Genomic DNA, 16,057 nt, shown 5'->3' with positions numbered 1-16,057 from the left:
ATGGTTTCGATCCCTTCTGAAATGGAAATAACACTGTGAAGCATATTACTTTTAAGCAATTATTAGTTATACCACAGTACGATTTAGTTTAAGTTTCCTGGGTTTTGACAGGAAGAGTAATAGAAGACATTGGTTGGGTGAAGTGTTGGGAATAGGGTAAGGCAGATGGGGGAAGAGGATGCAAAACTTGAAACTAAGGCAGAAAACATGTTGCCACCTTCACACATGTGGCTTGGGCAAGGACTGTGGTGACTTCTTCCCTACTGGGATTTGCTCTCGTATTTTCTATTTATGTCTCCCTTCTGGCAGGGGAAGACTTAGAGGTGTTTTTCTGGTGTTTTTTTTTTTTTTTTTTTACAGCTTTGACTCTTCCTTATCCTTCTAGATGTGGTTCCATTTCCTTTCCAAGATGAAAGCTGGTCTTTGTCCCTTCCCAGAATAGTTCCAGGCAGCAGAACACAGTGAATCCTTCCAGATAAAAGACCCTGCTGATAAAATACCAGATTGTTATCAGAGAAGTGAAGTGAGGGGAATTAAGTCCCTACCATTAATTACCTAGTTACAGCTCTGTTTGTATCCTGTTCTTTTGGGGGCATGTTTTCCTTGGATAGTTTCTTGTCTGTGTTCTGAACTGCAGTCTGATGTTTTTAAGAATCCCAAAGGTCAGGGAATAGTGGGTTCCTTATTTTCCAAAAGGTTTAATGGCAAGGAAGAGAATATCAGAGTTTCTATCTTCAATCTGGAAGGAAATGGACAAAGGCTTGAGTTTGGTGCTTCATTCCTCACCTCAAGCATGCAAACCCTAGTGTGCTGAGTGAACTCTGACTTTGAATACTTAGCCAAGAAGTTACCTGGAAATAGAATGACATTTATCTATGTGAAGATAGGAGTATCAACCAGTGAATGACTGAGTACCTAGACATTGAGGCCAGAGTCTAAAATGTCCTAAAACAGCTTGGAAAATGTACTTTATGCCACCGAATTGTACACTTAAAAATGTGCAAATGTTGTGTTATCTCTATTTTACCATAATAAAAATTAATTAATTAATTAATTAAAAATGCTTGCTTCCTGGCAACGCCAGTACTTTGGTCACAGTTAGAAATACCAAAGGGTTGGGCTGCATGGTCTGCTTTATTTTGAATGGAATTTCTGTTGCATGTAAGACATTATTCACCCTTTTAAGAGCTGTGAGATTGTGAGGACAGAGCCCTTCAATGAACACAGGATAAAGAAACTGTTTTGCCGCCATGATATGGACATACTGGGAAATTGGGGCATTGAAAGAGCCCTATCTGGAAAATGATTCTAAACCACTATTGCCACTTTCCTTCCACAGAGGTAACAAAACAGGGGAATAAGGTCTCTTGATGGCTAGAAGAGTAACATCTATTTTTTTTTTTTTTTTTGAATAGTGGCATCTTTTGCTCTGGTTCTCAAAGAGTAGCACTGAAATGTTCCTTGACCAGAAGTAGTATTAGGTAGGTAAGTTAACCTCCTCTGTGGTATCTGGCAGTCATTAAGTGGTCAAGCACATGTTTCTTCACCAAATTAAACTTGCATCTGACCTTATGCTTTCCTGTTAGGTTCTGTCCTGAGCCCAACCCATTTTTGTTACAAGGCTCTTGACCTGTGACTCAGCCAGTTCTTTCAGCTTTACTAGTGATGGGGTTCTTTTTGAGGGTGACATTTTGCCTTTTTTTTTTTTTTTTTTTTTTGCTCAGCCAAAAAACTTCTCAAGCCCTGCAAACATGTTCCCTGGTGACCTAGCTGTGGTATGAATTTCAGGATAGAAAAAAAAGAAATACAAGTATAACCCTATTCCAAATCTGAAACTTCTGGGCAGCCCGAGTGGCTCAGCGTTTTAGTGCTGCCTTCAGCTTAGGGTGTGATCTTGGAGACCCAGGATCCAGTCCCATGTCAGGCTCCCTGCATGGAACCTGCTTCTCCCTCTGCCTGGATATGTGCTTCTCTCTCTCTCTCTCTCATATGAATAAATAAATAAAATCTTAAAAAAAAAATCTGAAACTTTTTTTTGTTGTTAACCCTGGAAGCCCATTTGAACTCAGAACCCTGACCAAAGGATGCTTCTTTTATCCTGTGTAAGTGTGTGCATATGCCCTCATTCCTGCCATCTTTTGAAGGAAGTTGTGAGGGATCCCTGGGTGGCGCAGCGGTTTGGCGCCTGCCTTTGGCCCAGGGCGCGATCCTGGAGACCCGGGATCGAATCCCACATCGGGCTCCCGGTGCATGGAGCCTGCTTCTCCCTCTGCCTATGTCTCTGCCTCTCTCTCTCTCTCTGTGTGACTATCATAAATAAATAATAAAAAAAAATAATAAAAAAAAAAATTGAAGGAAGTTGTGAGACATTAATCATGGCTTCAGCAATACTTTTCTCAAATTTGGTATTTTCCATAGAAAAAGCAAGAAAATATAGGGGCCTACAAAGAAGTTAAAGTAAATTTAAAATATATAAAACTCATTTTGAGTGAAACCAGTAAAAATAAGCCCTGACCTTTTCTTATAGGTAAGAAAAATTGGATTTTTTTAAAAAAGTTTTCTTATCGGAAATAAAGGTTTTGCCAGAAATAGCATTGGTGGTTAAAGCAGACTAATGTGGAAGATGCATCTTTAAAAATCTCCACCTTAAAAATCAAGATTTCTTTGCTTTCTTCTTGACTAATGGTTTTGTCAGAATGATCATTTAAATAATAAATGAAATGCTTTGAAGTATATAGGAGAGTGGAGGACTTTTCGGTGCCTTGTACGAACTGGCGATACTGATTATAAACAAAGTGATGGCAAATTCCACCAGCTTACCCAGGATCTAAATATTAGCAAATGTCGCCAAAGCCATAGAAATCTACTGGTGAAATCATGATGATGAATGGAAATGATCCAGATTGTTTAATTTTCCTTTGAAATGTTATATTTATTAGATCTTAGCACCCAGAAGTTAAACAGTATTGAGTTTCACACATAGCGCTTTATTTTTAATCTTAGGTTGAAGGTTATATCCTTGGCATGATTGAAGAATGACTCATATAATTTGCACTGACTTTACTACTACTACTACTACTACTAGTACTACTACTACTTTCTTCTTCTTCTTCTTCTTCTTCTTCTTCTTCTTCTTCTTCTTCTTCTTCTTCGATGGTCAAGGAGGGAAGCTTGGAAGTAAGATGATACAGAATTGAGGCTTAATTTATTAAAATCAAATGGAAATAAATGAGGCTTAATTTATTAAAATCAAATGGAAATAAATAAGTGCCACTTAATTTTCTTGTTTCTTCTTATATTCATGTGTATATCTTCTGTAAAGATTCCTTGGAATGCTACTTTTACTTGAAATGCAATGTAAAATATCTCTTGGCCACTAAAATTAGCAGTGAGAATTAGTGATTTTTTTTTTCCAGTGAATGTATCAAACTGTGTCACAGCCCAAACCTTTAGTCACGTGTACTTGTTGGAGGATGTGGCCAGAATTCTTTATTGACATGCTCCTCATCTTAAAGTACAATCACCGTGAAATTAATGTATTAAGCCATAGTCACGATCCAAGGAAGGACTTAAAGGTAATGTGATTCTCCTTATAATTAATAACCTAATTAAATGCTGGAGAGCTTCAGTCATATAGCAGTGTACCTTGCTTCCGAACAAAGATAATACCACCACTGAAATTGTATAGTTGTAACACTAGTATATTTTTAATTAGTAGTAGGGTGTGTGTGTGTGTGTGTGTGTGTGTGTGTGTGATCAGTTTTGTTTCATCTTTAAACTTTGCACAGTGGTCTCCATTGTGTATTCATTTGGACTATATTAAATAACTTGGCTTCTGTTTTCTCAGTAATTGACATGATTCAAACTGGGATGAGTTGAAATTTGACTTTTCACTATGGAATAAGCAAATTATTAAAATAACAAAAAAAAAAAGATATTAGGAAGCAGGTTTAATCTACTCAAGATGGGGGGAAAAATCTGTTTAACCTTAATAACCACATGGAAAATCCTACTGCTAAATGCAGATGTGTTTATTAAAGCTGGCCCAACAAATCTGATGTTGTTCAGTTGTATGGTTTGAGTTGTCAAGTGTATGTAAGTGTAATGAAATTGAATTTCTTTTAATATGTGTTACTGCTCTTCAATCCTATGATGGTAAAAAGGTCTCATAGTTGAAGCACATTAGTTTTTGCAACTAGCCCACACAGTAGAGGCAGACAGATTTGATTTTGAATATCAGCTTGTTCATTCACTCCTGTTCTAAGCTTGAGCAAGTCACTTAATCTCTCTAAGCCTGTCCTAGAACAACATGTTGATTTGGAACATTGTTCCAGAAAAAAAAAATTTTTTTTTCTTTTTTTATTCTTATATGATTAATTGTTAGAATTTCAGTGTTTATTGATTTGACTATTTAAGAGAGCATAAGGAAAAATTAATTCTGGTCATAAAAGTTCAAAGGAAATAGCTGGGCCTGTTTGATCTGAGGAAGGGAAGACTAGAGATGTTGTACAAGTGGAACTGGAAACAGAGAAGGAAAACCAGATGGGATGTGGATAGCTTAGTAACTTTTCTAAGGTATGTGAAAGGTTACTCTTTAAACCAACGTTATGGAGGTACAATTGGTGTAAAATAAAATGCATGTTCGTGTTTAATTTGTACTATTTGATAAATTTGTACACCCATAAAACCATCACCCTATCAAGATAGTGAACATATCTATCACCTACAAAGGTTTCCTTGTGCCTCTTTGTAACCATCTCTAGCCACTCTGCTCCCTTCACCTGGCAACAGCTGTCCTGTGTTCTATCACCATAGATTAATTTGCATTTTATAATTTCCATTCATATAAATGGACTCCTACAGTATGCAATCTATTTTGCCTGGCTTTATCACTCAGCATATTAATTTTGAGAGTCATTCATGTTATTATGTGTGTCTGTTCTCTTTTATCACTAAATAGTATTTCATTGTTCAGATGTACCACAATTTTTTTTTACAGACTCACCTGTTGCTGGACATTTGTGCTATATCTTGTTTTGACTCTTACAAATGAGGGTACTAGGAATATTCATGTACAAGTCTTTGGATTGACATGTTTTCATTTCTCTAGCATAAACACCTAGGAGTGGAATGAGTAGGTTGTATGGATGGCATATGTTTAACTTTATATGTCAAATGTTTTCCAAAGTGATATACCATTTTATGTTCCCACCAGCAAAGGATGAGAGTTGCAGTTGTTCCATATCCCAGTCAACTCTTGATATGCTCAGTCTTTAATTTTAGTCTTTCTAGTGAGTGTGTAAGTAGTATTTCATTGTGGTTTTGATTTGAACTTCCCTAACGACAAAGGATGTTGAGCACCTTTACCTGTGTTTATTTGCCATCCATATATCTTCTTTGTTGACATGTCAGTTCAGAGTTTTGTTTTGTTTTTTAATTCGGTTGTTTTCTTATTATTCAGAATATATTTTGGGTGCAAGTCAGAAAGTTGTGCTTTTAGATGTAGATTCATTAATTTCCCTGGAATATAGAACCAGCAAAAAGAAATTAAGTTGCAGCAGGAAAGAGTATAATTATACATCAGTACTTTGTGATTGTGACACTAATATGGGCATTGGGGCAACCAAAAGAGGATGTAAAACTTTCCCTGAAGGTATTCAAAAATAGGGCTGGCAATGGTCTGTTTGGATGCTGTAGGCTTGCTGATGTATGACTCAATTTACCTAATTGCAGTCTTCATTTGAGGAAGGAATCTTCCCTGGGGTAGGTCTGTTGCTAACATCTCAATATTCCTTGCTTTTTGGTGCTCTTTTTTTTTTCAGGCCCCAAATATGCAGTTTCTTGGAATTTTTCAAAACTTTCCATGTACTTTATGGTTTTTTTAAATTCGGTCTCTCTGACTTTAGCTTGAAATGTTGCTATGAAACATACGAGGGTCATTCAGGGGCATTAATTGGCCTTAGCAAAAACAAATTGCAATCTCTGGAGAGTAATCAAATCCGAAGAAATGCTCAGATTTCTAAATTTCTCTCACAATGCAGTAGCACAAATCATTGTTTTAGCTGATAGTATTGGGAAGATTCTTTTAACTCTTTGTAGAGGCAAAATAATTAACTAGATTCTAGAGAAGAAGTTCTACATTGATTAAAGGAGTTGGGTGGTTTTAGCCTGCGGAAGGGAAGAGCAAGGGGTGATTTAATGACAGGATTCCAATACAGTTAATGAAGGGTTTTCCTGTGTGTCGAAAACACTGGTCATTTGTTCTCCAACTACAGAAAAGCTCAAATGAGAGAAAATTGGCTCCAAGTTTAGAAAGATTGAGTGTGGGTAGTGTTAGACATAAAACTTTTATTATTGGCATCAATATTATTATGAGATTAAGCAATGGAACAAGTCAAGAGAGGTCATAAAGATACTTTAAAATAAGAAGATAGCTATCTGCCTAGGATGTTTAAATGTCCATTGAATTGTAGGATTCAATTATTGAAGAGGACCTTAGAGATCACTTATTCTAATCTCCTTTTACAGATGAGGCTATGAAGAGACATTATGTAATTTGCCTGTGGCCACATTGCTAGATGCTAATATTTTACTCTGAGGATGTCTTAAAAGTAGCCTCACTCCAGAGACACCACGGGGCCCATGTGAGAGTTTCTACTCACAGCAGCTTTTACTCCGTCATAATCGTCACTTAAAGCTGATTATTATGTGTATTATTTTTTTTCCAAGCCAACGAAGAGCCAGTGTACTGACCTGCATGTGTCTCTTCTTGTCATTAAAAATGTTAAGGATTTCTATTCTTGGACATTTTGAACTTGTCTCTAAATAAATGCTATACTTTAAATGACTGTAGATGATTTGACCGGAGGTTCAGTATTGATCGAGGTCAGTAGAAGACACTGCCACAATCTTTGGGGAGTCTGTGCCTGTCTGATATGGGGTTCTTTGTTAACTTCTGGTTGATGGTTGTGCTACAAAGACTCATTTGCTGGATGACTTTGGGTCAGTTATTGTGTCCTGGTGACTAGTTTGCCTTCCTTAAAGATAATATACTATAAAGCTTTAGGTTTCATTTTGTAAAACACTATTTGGAGCAGTAGGAAACCTTTCTAGGCCACCAATTCATTATGTATAGGGTCTGCAAATATGATTTCTAACAAGTGGGATTAAGTAGAATAAATTGCTTACAGAGGATTACACCTCTATTACCATAAATGAAAGAAATTGGCACAATGCAATTTATTTAATTGTGGTTACATTTTATTTGATAACTCATCATTCTATACATGTTCCCACTAGACCATCTAGAGCAAAAACCTACATATATTTATATAGTATTATATACTTATTTTAAAGGGTTTATATAAGTACTAAAAAATCTCATAATATATTCAAAAATATCTAGCATATTGCCTGAAATCTAGCAGACACATAGTGAATGATCCTACCTTCTTTTTTTTTTTCTTTTCTTGGGTTTTAGTCTTGGGTATTGGAGTCCTTCAAAAACCTAACAAATTCTTGTCAAAAGGGAAGTTCATAAAGCTGTTCGTATTTAAAAGTGTTTATTTAAAAATTATCATAAGTGAAAAAAATTAAAAATAAAAATTATCATAAGTGTATGCTAAGCACTTACTTGATTCATAGGATATTTAGATTTTATAAGATTTTAACATTTTTTTAGATATAGTCACCTGAAAAGTCAGGTTCTGTTGGTTCAAGATTTACTTGGCACCTGTGATTTGCTCACTCAGTCTTGGGCTAGATTGAGGATGCTTTGAATGCCAGAATGAGACATTTATATTTAATGTGGCAATAGAGAGCTGTCATGGGTTCCAAAACATTTGAAAGCTACAAACAAACAAAACTTTTTCAACTGAACCAAAAACATTCCTTTCTAAATGTTCCCCTTACGTATATGTATTAGAATAAAAAGAAGGTAAATTCTCTCTATACCTTTGTGTAGTCCATTGAGTTGACCACCCAGTCCTGTGTTTGTGAACTGGAAACCACTCATGGTAAATATGGATCCACACTCTGTAAAGTTTAATGAAGTGACTTTCAACTGTATAAAACTGCTTTGAGAACTTGGCCTTTGAGCAGTGACCATCCTCTAAGGAGACCCTGCGTGTTCAGGACTATTTTCTCTGAACCTCTGACTACCTGCAAGGAAAGAAGGAAGACATCCTGGAGCCAAGTATTATGTTCAATCCCTTTAGAGAGTCACTGGCTGCCTGAATGTGCTCATCGCTCAGCTTTTTGTAGAACCAGAGAAGAAACAGTATGAGGGCTTTTGCTTTTGAGAAGAATGTGCAGCTCTTTCCCTCAGTCTACATGGGCTGCCGCTCTCAGCTCCTGCCCTGCACACAGCTTATCCCAGCCCCGGGAGCCCTGAGGGTAGATCCAGCTTTTCTAGCTGTCCATAAGGAGACCAGTAGACCAGTATGCAGCTTATTGATTCAGTGTCAGAAAACCCGCACGTGCACAGGGAGGGAAGATTATACCAAAATTTCAAACTGTATCTACTGATTATTTTCATTGTTTTGGAAATTTTTGTACTTTTGATGTTATATATCTGTATTTTTTTCCCTTCATAAATACTCCATTTTATTTTGGGTAAAGACTGAAATTAATTATTCCCTTTTAATCTCTAGTCTTCCAAAGTCTTTGCATTTCTGTTGCTATAAAGTATTTTTCATGTTTTTTCCCAGAGTCAGGAAAAAAATCATTGTGAAGGTACACCACGATTCATTGCTCCAGAGAAAAACCCCTTCTTCCCAACTGTGTAGACCATTTGGTTGGAATCTGAAAAATTCAGTTTCAAATTGAATTTATTGTTATCTAGGCAAAAAAAAAAAAAAAAAAAGAAAGAATGGAATGAAATTTCAGATGAAGTATAATTTTCACACTTTGTATATTTTGATCTCAACAAGTAACCAAGGATTCACATTCAGAAATCATGATCTTTTCATTTAAGACATGATTGTAATTCTAAATAATTAAAGAGCAGTATTCAAAGAGCTTTTTGAAGTAAGTACCACCCTAGATAACTTCTTCTGTCCCTGTTGGACAATGCCCTCACTGTATTTCCTAATACCAAAAGAAATGGCATGGATGCAAGTAGCCATTGTCATTGCACTCATGCCTCCGTGCATTTGCCACATACGTGGCCTAATGCTGTGCCCAGCTCTTACAGGAGCAGATGGAGGGGTGTCACTGCAATGGAGGCCGATTCCCAGCTCCTGGCAGCTGCCATGTTCACCACTTTGGGATTAGCAGCCTGTGACTGGTCAGTCTGCATAAAACTTTGGTAACTTGGAGGTGGAGGGCAGGTGATCTTAAGAGAATGTGCCTTCTATGGCTTAACTCTGTGGTTGGGCTGTCCCAGGTGGTTACACGCTGCTGTTTTCAGATGTTCTCTTGTGGTTTGTTATTGTCAGCATTTCTTCATAAAAACATTTTTTAAAAAAAGGTTCTACTGTGTTGTTTGGAGTTAATTTGCAAAGAGCAGTTACTGCTGTGAGCTACCCAGTAGATAAACATTTAAACTTAGCATTTTGCCTGTAGATACATATATATACATATATATATTTGTCCAGGAAAGCTGGAAATGTTCCATTTCTAGCTTAGCTGCTGCCTACTGCTTTTATTTCCCTCTTACTACCCAAACCAAAGACTTTAGAAAATCAAACTTCAAAAAATCCTGAACCCATTATCCTTCCAAGAAATATATTTGAATAAAGAAATCCATGAGCTGTGCAGAGGGCAAGATTACAGTAAATGGTACTTTTAAGTGCTAGTGGTTTGAGTTTCAGGAAAAGGAACAAGGAGTTCGGGTGGTGTAGGGCTTTTGATGAACTGAAAATTGGTATAGGAAGGACAAGTAGAGAATCTGGCAACCTTGATGGGTACTGAACTCACCTGAGAATGTGGGAGAAGGGCTTCAGGAATGCCACATGGTGTAACAAAAACATAATTAATAGTCACAGGACATGCTGAAATGTCTGCTTCTTCAGATTCACTGGTACAAACTTATTTTTGTAGTGGTTTCTCTCTTTTGCGCATGCACACATACCCACACAAATGTACATGTTTCAGGAAGGCAAGATTTGAAACTAAGAACTATACACAATGAAAAGGAAAAAGAACTCTTTGGTGAAACAGCGTTAGACACAGGATTAGAATGGAATACAATTTGGATCCTGGACCTGAAGAATAAAGGCAGTGGGCCTCACATAAACTAGCCAGTTGCCCCCAAAGAAACTCAATCTTCCATCCGTCTTTTCCAGCTCCTTTGGTGGGGAAGGGGAAGGGTAGCCTTTATAAGCCCTTGAAGCTTGTTACGTATAAGCAGGGCTCTGGGTCCTCAGCCAGTGGTTGAGATGGAGTTTGTACCCGTAGATAAAAAGCTTTTAAGTTTGAGAGGTATTCCACCTGTTGCTTCAACGATAGCTCCCACTTACTGATCACTAACTTGTAGGTGTTGCGTCTCATATGCTTTAACTCATTTAGGCTTCACAAGGGCACTATGAGGTTATTTCTCTTGCCCATCTTATTGAAGATAAAAATTTAGGAGGTTCACTGACCTGCCCAAGGTCATACACTAGTAAGCGGCAGGACCTGGATTTAAACTAAGGTCTTCTAGATTCCAGGACATGTTCTTGGCTCCTGTCCTATGTTTCTGCTCTCTTGCAAAAGACCTGATACCTGAGCAGAGTTCAGAAGAAGAGGGGTCCCCCAAGTATAGAGGGTGAAAGGACATTCATTCCAGTGAAAGCGAATTACATGGGCAGAGGTGCTAAGGATGAAACAATAGTTGGTTTGACGGAACATACGCAGTTGACCCTTGAACAACACCAGGCTTAGGGCCACTGACCCTTCTACTGCATACAGTTGAAAATCTGCATGTAGCTTTTGGCTCCCCCAGAACTTAACTGATAGCCAACTGTTGACTGGAAGCTTTGTATTGATAATGAACAGTTGACTGACACATAGTTTTATATGTTATATGTATTGTATACTGTATCCTTAGAGTATACAATGCCTGTTTTTTTCTGAAAAATTTTCAGTATCTCTAGGCTATATAGTTCGTCTGTGAGTTTTTCAAATTGTCACAAATATCCTCCCCCCAATTTTTTCCAATATATTTATTGAAAAAAATCTGCATATTAGTGGGCCTGTGCAGTTCAGACCCATGTTATTCAAAGGTCAACTTGTTAGCAAGATTTTTCTTTTTAGAACAGTATTGCCTGAGGTCTCAGCCTCTGCCTTCTCACCCAGCCTGCAGAGATATCCTGCAAGGTAGGATTATCGCAACTTTTATCGAAAGCTGACCATTCGTTCCACAATGGCGGATGGCCCTGCTGCGTGAGAAACAGACCATGATGGCAGGGCATTCCTGAGTAAATCTGGTGAGGGACCTGGAAGTAAGTCACACATAGCTTCTTTAAACTCAGCCCAGCGCCCAAGATGTCAACCCCTTGGTCAGGTAGGGGCATCTAGAAAAGGTAGATGATCATCTTCATCAGCAGCAGAAGTGTGGGGGCTTCTGTTTTGTACAAGATGCAGCTTGGCCTCCAGAAAGTGAGGATAAGACTGGAGCTGGGTCTGGGAATGCAGAGGAACTGGAGGAGCATTAATTATGTCAGTAAGGGAGAGTAAAAGGAGATACTAGCTGGATTGTGAAGTCATTCTGCGACTTCTCGGAAGTCTGGCACTCTGATCCTCATGAAATGAGGGATTCACATGAGGTCACTGAACCTTATGAAGTCCTTTCAAAAATGCTTCCCTCGCATTGCCTAGAAGTGTTCTCTCAGCCATTCTGTCTTGCTGTGAGGATTTTTTTTTTAAAGATTTTATTTATTTATTCATGAGAGACACAGAGAGAGAGGCAGAGACACAGAGGGAGAAGCAGGCTCACTGTGGGAAGCCCGATGTGGGGGACTCGATCCCAGGACCCCAGGACCTGAGCCAAAGGCAGATGCTCAACTGCTAAGCCACCGGGGTGCCCCTTGCTGTGAGGATTAAATGATGTAATACACGCAAAGATTTTAACACTAAGTCGGGACCTCTGTAGAAACTCAGGAAGTGGGCAGCCCTGGTGGTGCAGCGGTTTAGCACCGCCTGCAGCCTGGGGTGTGATCCTGGAGACCTGGGATCGAGTCCCACGTTGGGCTCCCTGCATGGAGCCTGCTTCTCCCTCTGCCTGTGTCTCTCTCATGAATAAATAAATAAAATCTTAAAAAAAAAAAGCTCAGGAAGTGTTAGCTATTGTCAGCATCATTTTTATTGTTGTGCTTCACATTCTACCAATTAGAGACTGGATGGTTCCATAAGCCAGTCACACTTCAGTGTGACTAGGGTGAACTTTTCCAAAGCTTTTCCAAGGCTAAAAATTTTGAGGCATCCGCATTGTCAAGGCTTAGAAAGACTGGATTTTGCAGGTGGACAGACCTTAACTGGAATGCAGGATCTGCCACTTGCTATTTTTAGGATCTCAAGAATGTTGGGATCACTTTCCTCATCTTAAGAGAGGGATGATGATAATGATCTTAAATGAAGATTCAGTGAAGTAAATGAAACAGCATGTCTAAAGTAGCCAATCACAGTACACGGTAGGCATTTAGTAAAATTCAGTTCACTTCCTTCTGTCTGGATACAAAGAGGGGCGGTTTGGGTTCATGTAGGGAAAGACACAGGCCAAACCCAAATGTTCTCTCCTTCAGCCACTGTTTCATCCCAGCTGGACCGTATCTCCCAGACTATCCACCCTCTTGTCTGTGTATCTCCCCTTAGATCTACTACAACCCCCTGTGTTTACTTCTTGTGGCCCTGAGAAGCACTGACTGATTGGCCTGTCTTTCCCACTGCACTGTAGGATCCTGGGGCATGGGAGTGGCTTTGCTCTCTGATTTTCTGGTACCTATCCCAGTGTGTGCTTGTGCTAGGCACTCAGTAGATGTCTCAATGCCTCGTCTAGGAGATAAGGGTGAACAAAGACAGTTTGGGTGATGTCCAGCCACTTAACTGTGAAACCTTTCAGGAAAATTGGAGCAGATTCTAAGGGTAAATATAGAGAGGAAAACCTGGATAAAGCTCAGCCACCACTCTAGGAAACAAGGTGAACTGGGAGGAAGATCTCAGAAGAACTCTTGCCTGCTCAGGATACCATATTCTAAACTCTTCAGGCTTCCCCAGGGTTTCTGAAGTCCAGAGGGATGTATTATCCTCATTTGAAGGTCCTTTATCTCCTCCAGAAAGCCACTCCAACTCTCCCTTCTGCTTGGCTTCTCTGTGCTGCTCACAGCCATGTGTATCTCCATGGGTACTACTGGTTTGTGATCATGGGGTTATCTGTCTGGCTCCCCCCTTGACTGGTGATTTCCTGTGAGTGAAGTCCTGTTCTCCATCTCCCTATCTCTAAAGCAGAGCACATACCTGGCAGTCACACTGCATGTAAAAGAGCAACAGGAGATTCTTGCCCTGGGTCTGGGAAACACTGCCCCAAGGGTTTTGGGTGTGTGTCATGAACCTCTGAAATTATATGGGAAATTGCATGTATATGTTTGTAAATCTGTTTCTCTTTTGAGAGCACCCACAGTGTACATTAGATTCTGAAATGTTGTCATGATCCCACAAATATTAAAAACAAAAAACTCAACACACTCATTTAGAGATTTTCTACATAACTTGTAAAGCTTGTGTTTTTATTAGCTGGGAGATATTTTTATGCTCCCTCCATTTCCAGGTGTGAGCTACAGCTTGGAATAGCTCACAGGCTCCATCTCGGAGTCTTGGATAGTGGTTCTGGGTGCTACTGCTTGTATATCCTGAAGGGTCCACTTAGCTTCTCTGAGCTTCGTTTTATGTTTCATCTGTTAATTTAGGTTTATAATGCCCTCATGTCCTGCAGGAATGTTGCATGATAGAGAAATATGGGTGTGCAGCTGTTTTATAAACTGCCAAGGCTATATAATTGCAGGATGCAAGTATTATGATGACAGATGTGTCATTTTCATGTTACACAGTGCTGAGAACACAGGAGGTGCTCAGTAAATATGAGATTAAAGTGAACATGGAAATGGTTAATTGGAGTGAAAGGTCTAGAGGTTTGGGTGTTTGCATGTCCTGTACATTCTGTGGAAGGACTCAGTATTCAGGCCTAGAATATAGCTGGGGCTACTGAGGATGTGTTTTTCAAACAATAGTAAAAGGAGAAATGACCTTCCAGATCCCAAATCCATTTGCTTTGTTTTCCAGAAGAAACTGAGGATTAGAGAGACAGAAGCAGTTCCACTTCTTTTCAGAAGGGCTTGAGATGCCTCTTCCTCTCTTTTAATGGAGATCCACACACACACACACACACACACACACACACATGCACACACACAGCCCAAACCAAAACAAAACTCACTGCCTTCATATCATCATTTTGTCATCTTCTTCAAATTGGTCCAGCATTCATACCACAGTCAAAATTCTCTCATTGAAGCCATTTAGAGGTGTACAAACTTAGAACATGCTGGTCCTGTACTGGGCACAGGTACATTGCACTACGGAAACTTTGTATCAACAAAGCATCTTTCCTCTTGGAATGTTCTTGTAGACATCAGATGAAAACACCGGGTATAGATTATTGCTACCACTGTCAGCTCAACAGAGACCCAGAGGGGTTACGGTGACTTCTCCAGGTCATAAAACGGTATCCAAAAGCATGATGGAGACCCAGGTGTTCTGATTTTCCATCCTTTATAGCCACTACACTCTCTAACCCCAAAAAGCATCTCTGCTTGGTTTTGGCACATTTACTGAATCAGACTAGGAGATTCTATCCAAAGGAAAGATAGATTTAAGCTTCCTTCAAATATATTCTGCTCAGGGCTAAAAAGACTATGTTTATATCCCCTCACACTCCAGGCCATATAGAACTGGAGAAAAGCTAAATCTCATCAGACCCCTCCCAGCCCCTCAGTACGTGACAAAACAGTAACCTGGAAATGTTTTTTGCTTAATGGGTATGGGTGTGTGTGTGTGTGTGTGTGTGTGTGTTGACTATAATCTATCCTTCCGTTTTTAATAATGTGCAATAGAGAGGAGTTTTAAATTACATTTAATCGTTGTTTCATAATGAGTGATAATTAAATATTACTTTTAAAATAAGCTCTTTTTCTGTAATTGCATTACTTTTTTAGGGGAGATTTTGTTTTGCTCTTTAACCTGATTGTGTGCATTTGGAAAGTACCTTAGCGCAGAGTATCAAAAAGCAGAAAATTCTGGCACTTTTCCCACTTTCTATTATTTCTCCTGTATGGATGCCAGATTCCTTTGGGAAATCATCATTTGCTAAAGGTCAGGAGCAAAAGGAGGGGCATTCTTTAGTGTACAGTTACTGCTAATTAGAAACTAAACATCTGTGACCATGTCAGAGTTATTTGTATTTGAAAAGAAACATTTATATACAAGAGCCCTGTTCGGTAACATAAAACACCCTCTACCACAAAGTGTGTGTGTTGGAGGGGTAGGGGACGGACAGATGGGGAAGCTCCCGACACATGACTGGGCTGAGTGAGGTCATTTGCTAATTAAATCTCAAAGCATTTTCAGAGTATTTTCTTTTCTCTGTCAAGTGAAGTTTGTCACTCCCCCTACCCCTCGCACCATGGGCCAAAGCAAACATTTTACCAATTTAATTTGCCAATTAAAGATTAAATATTTAATCATTTTAAAGGAAAAATACATAGAAAATGGGTGGTTTGGCAAAACCTACTCAAAGACCATTGGGAAATCTCTAGCGACTTACTGTAACATCAGCCCTCAGTGTCTTCTCACAGTGTGCTGTAAGGTGAGCTCCTCTCAATCCATAAAGTGTGTGCTGAGCTGATAGGGGGGAAATGACACAATGTTTGACTTACCCTGTGCCTCTTCCTCCTCTCTCTCTCTCCCCGCTCCCCATGATGAAATTCTGTTTGGGGTATTCCATTTGTATAGAAATTGTATCTGTTCTTTCATTGTCCTATTAAGATAAATGTCAGTGATGCCTCTGGGATATTGGAAACGTTTC

At 39.0% G+C, this 16,057-nt stretch overlaps 1 protein-coding gene across 8 annotated transcripts in view; it reads left to right on the top strand.

Annotated features, from left to right (window-relative positions):
- Positions 1 to 16,057, top strand: part of THADA (THADA armadillo repeat containing) — a 332,898-nt gene that overhangs the window by 161,854 nt on the left and 154,987 nt on the right. For 6 of the 8 annotated variants that reach the window (XM_077915219.1, XM_077915218.1, XM_077915212.1 and 3 more), the window contains one exon: positions 1,416 to 1,481. The exons of the other annotated variants lie outside the window; for them this stretch is intronic. In XM_077915219.1, coding sequence (XP_077771345.1) covers positions 1,416 to 1,481 — 66 coding nt within the window. The remainder of the gene's footprint in view (positions 1 to 1,415; positions 1,482 to 16,057) is intronic. 8 annotated transcript variants of the gene reach the window in all.

Source organism: Canis aureus, chromosome 11 (genome assembly GCF_053574225.1).
Source record: "Canis aureus isolate CA01 chromosome 11, VMU_Caureus_v.1.0, whole genome shotgun sequence".
NCBI classification, from domain to species: Eukaryota; Metazoa; Chordata; class Mammalia; order Carnivora; family Canidae; genus Canis; species Canis aureus.
The sequence above is the reverse complement of the archived record's forward strand: the minus strand, read 5'-3'. Positions and strand labels throughout refer to the sequence as shown.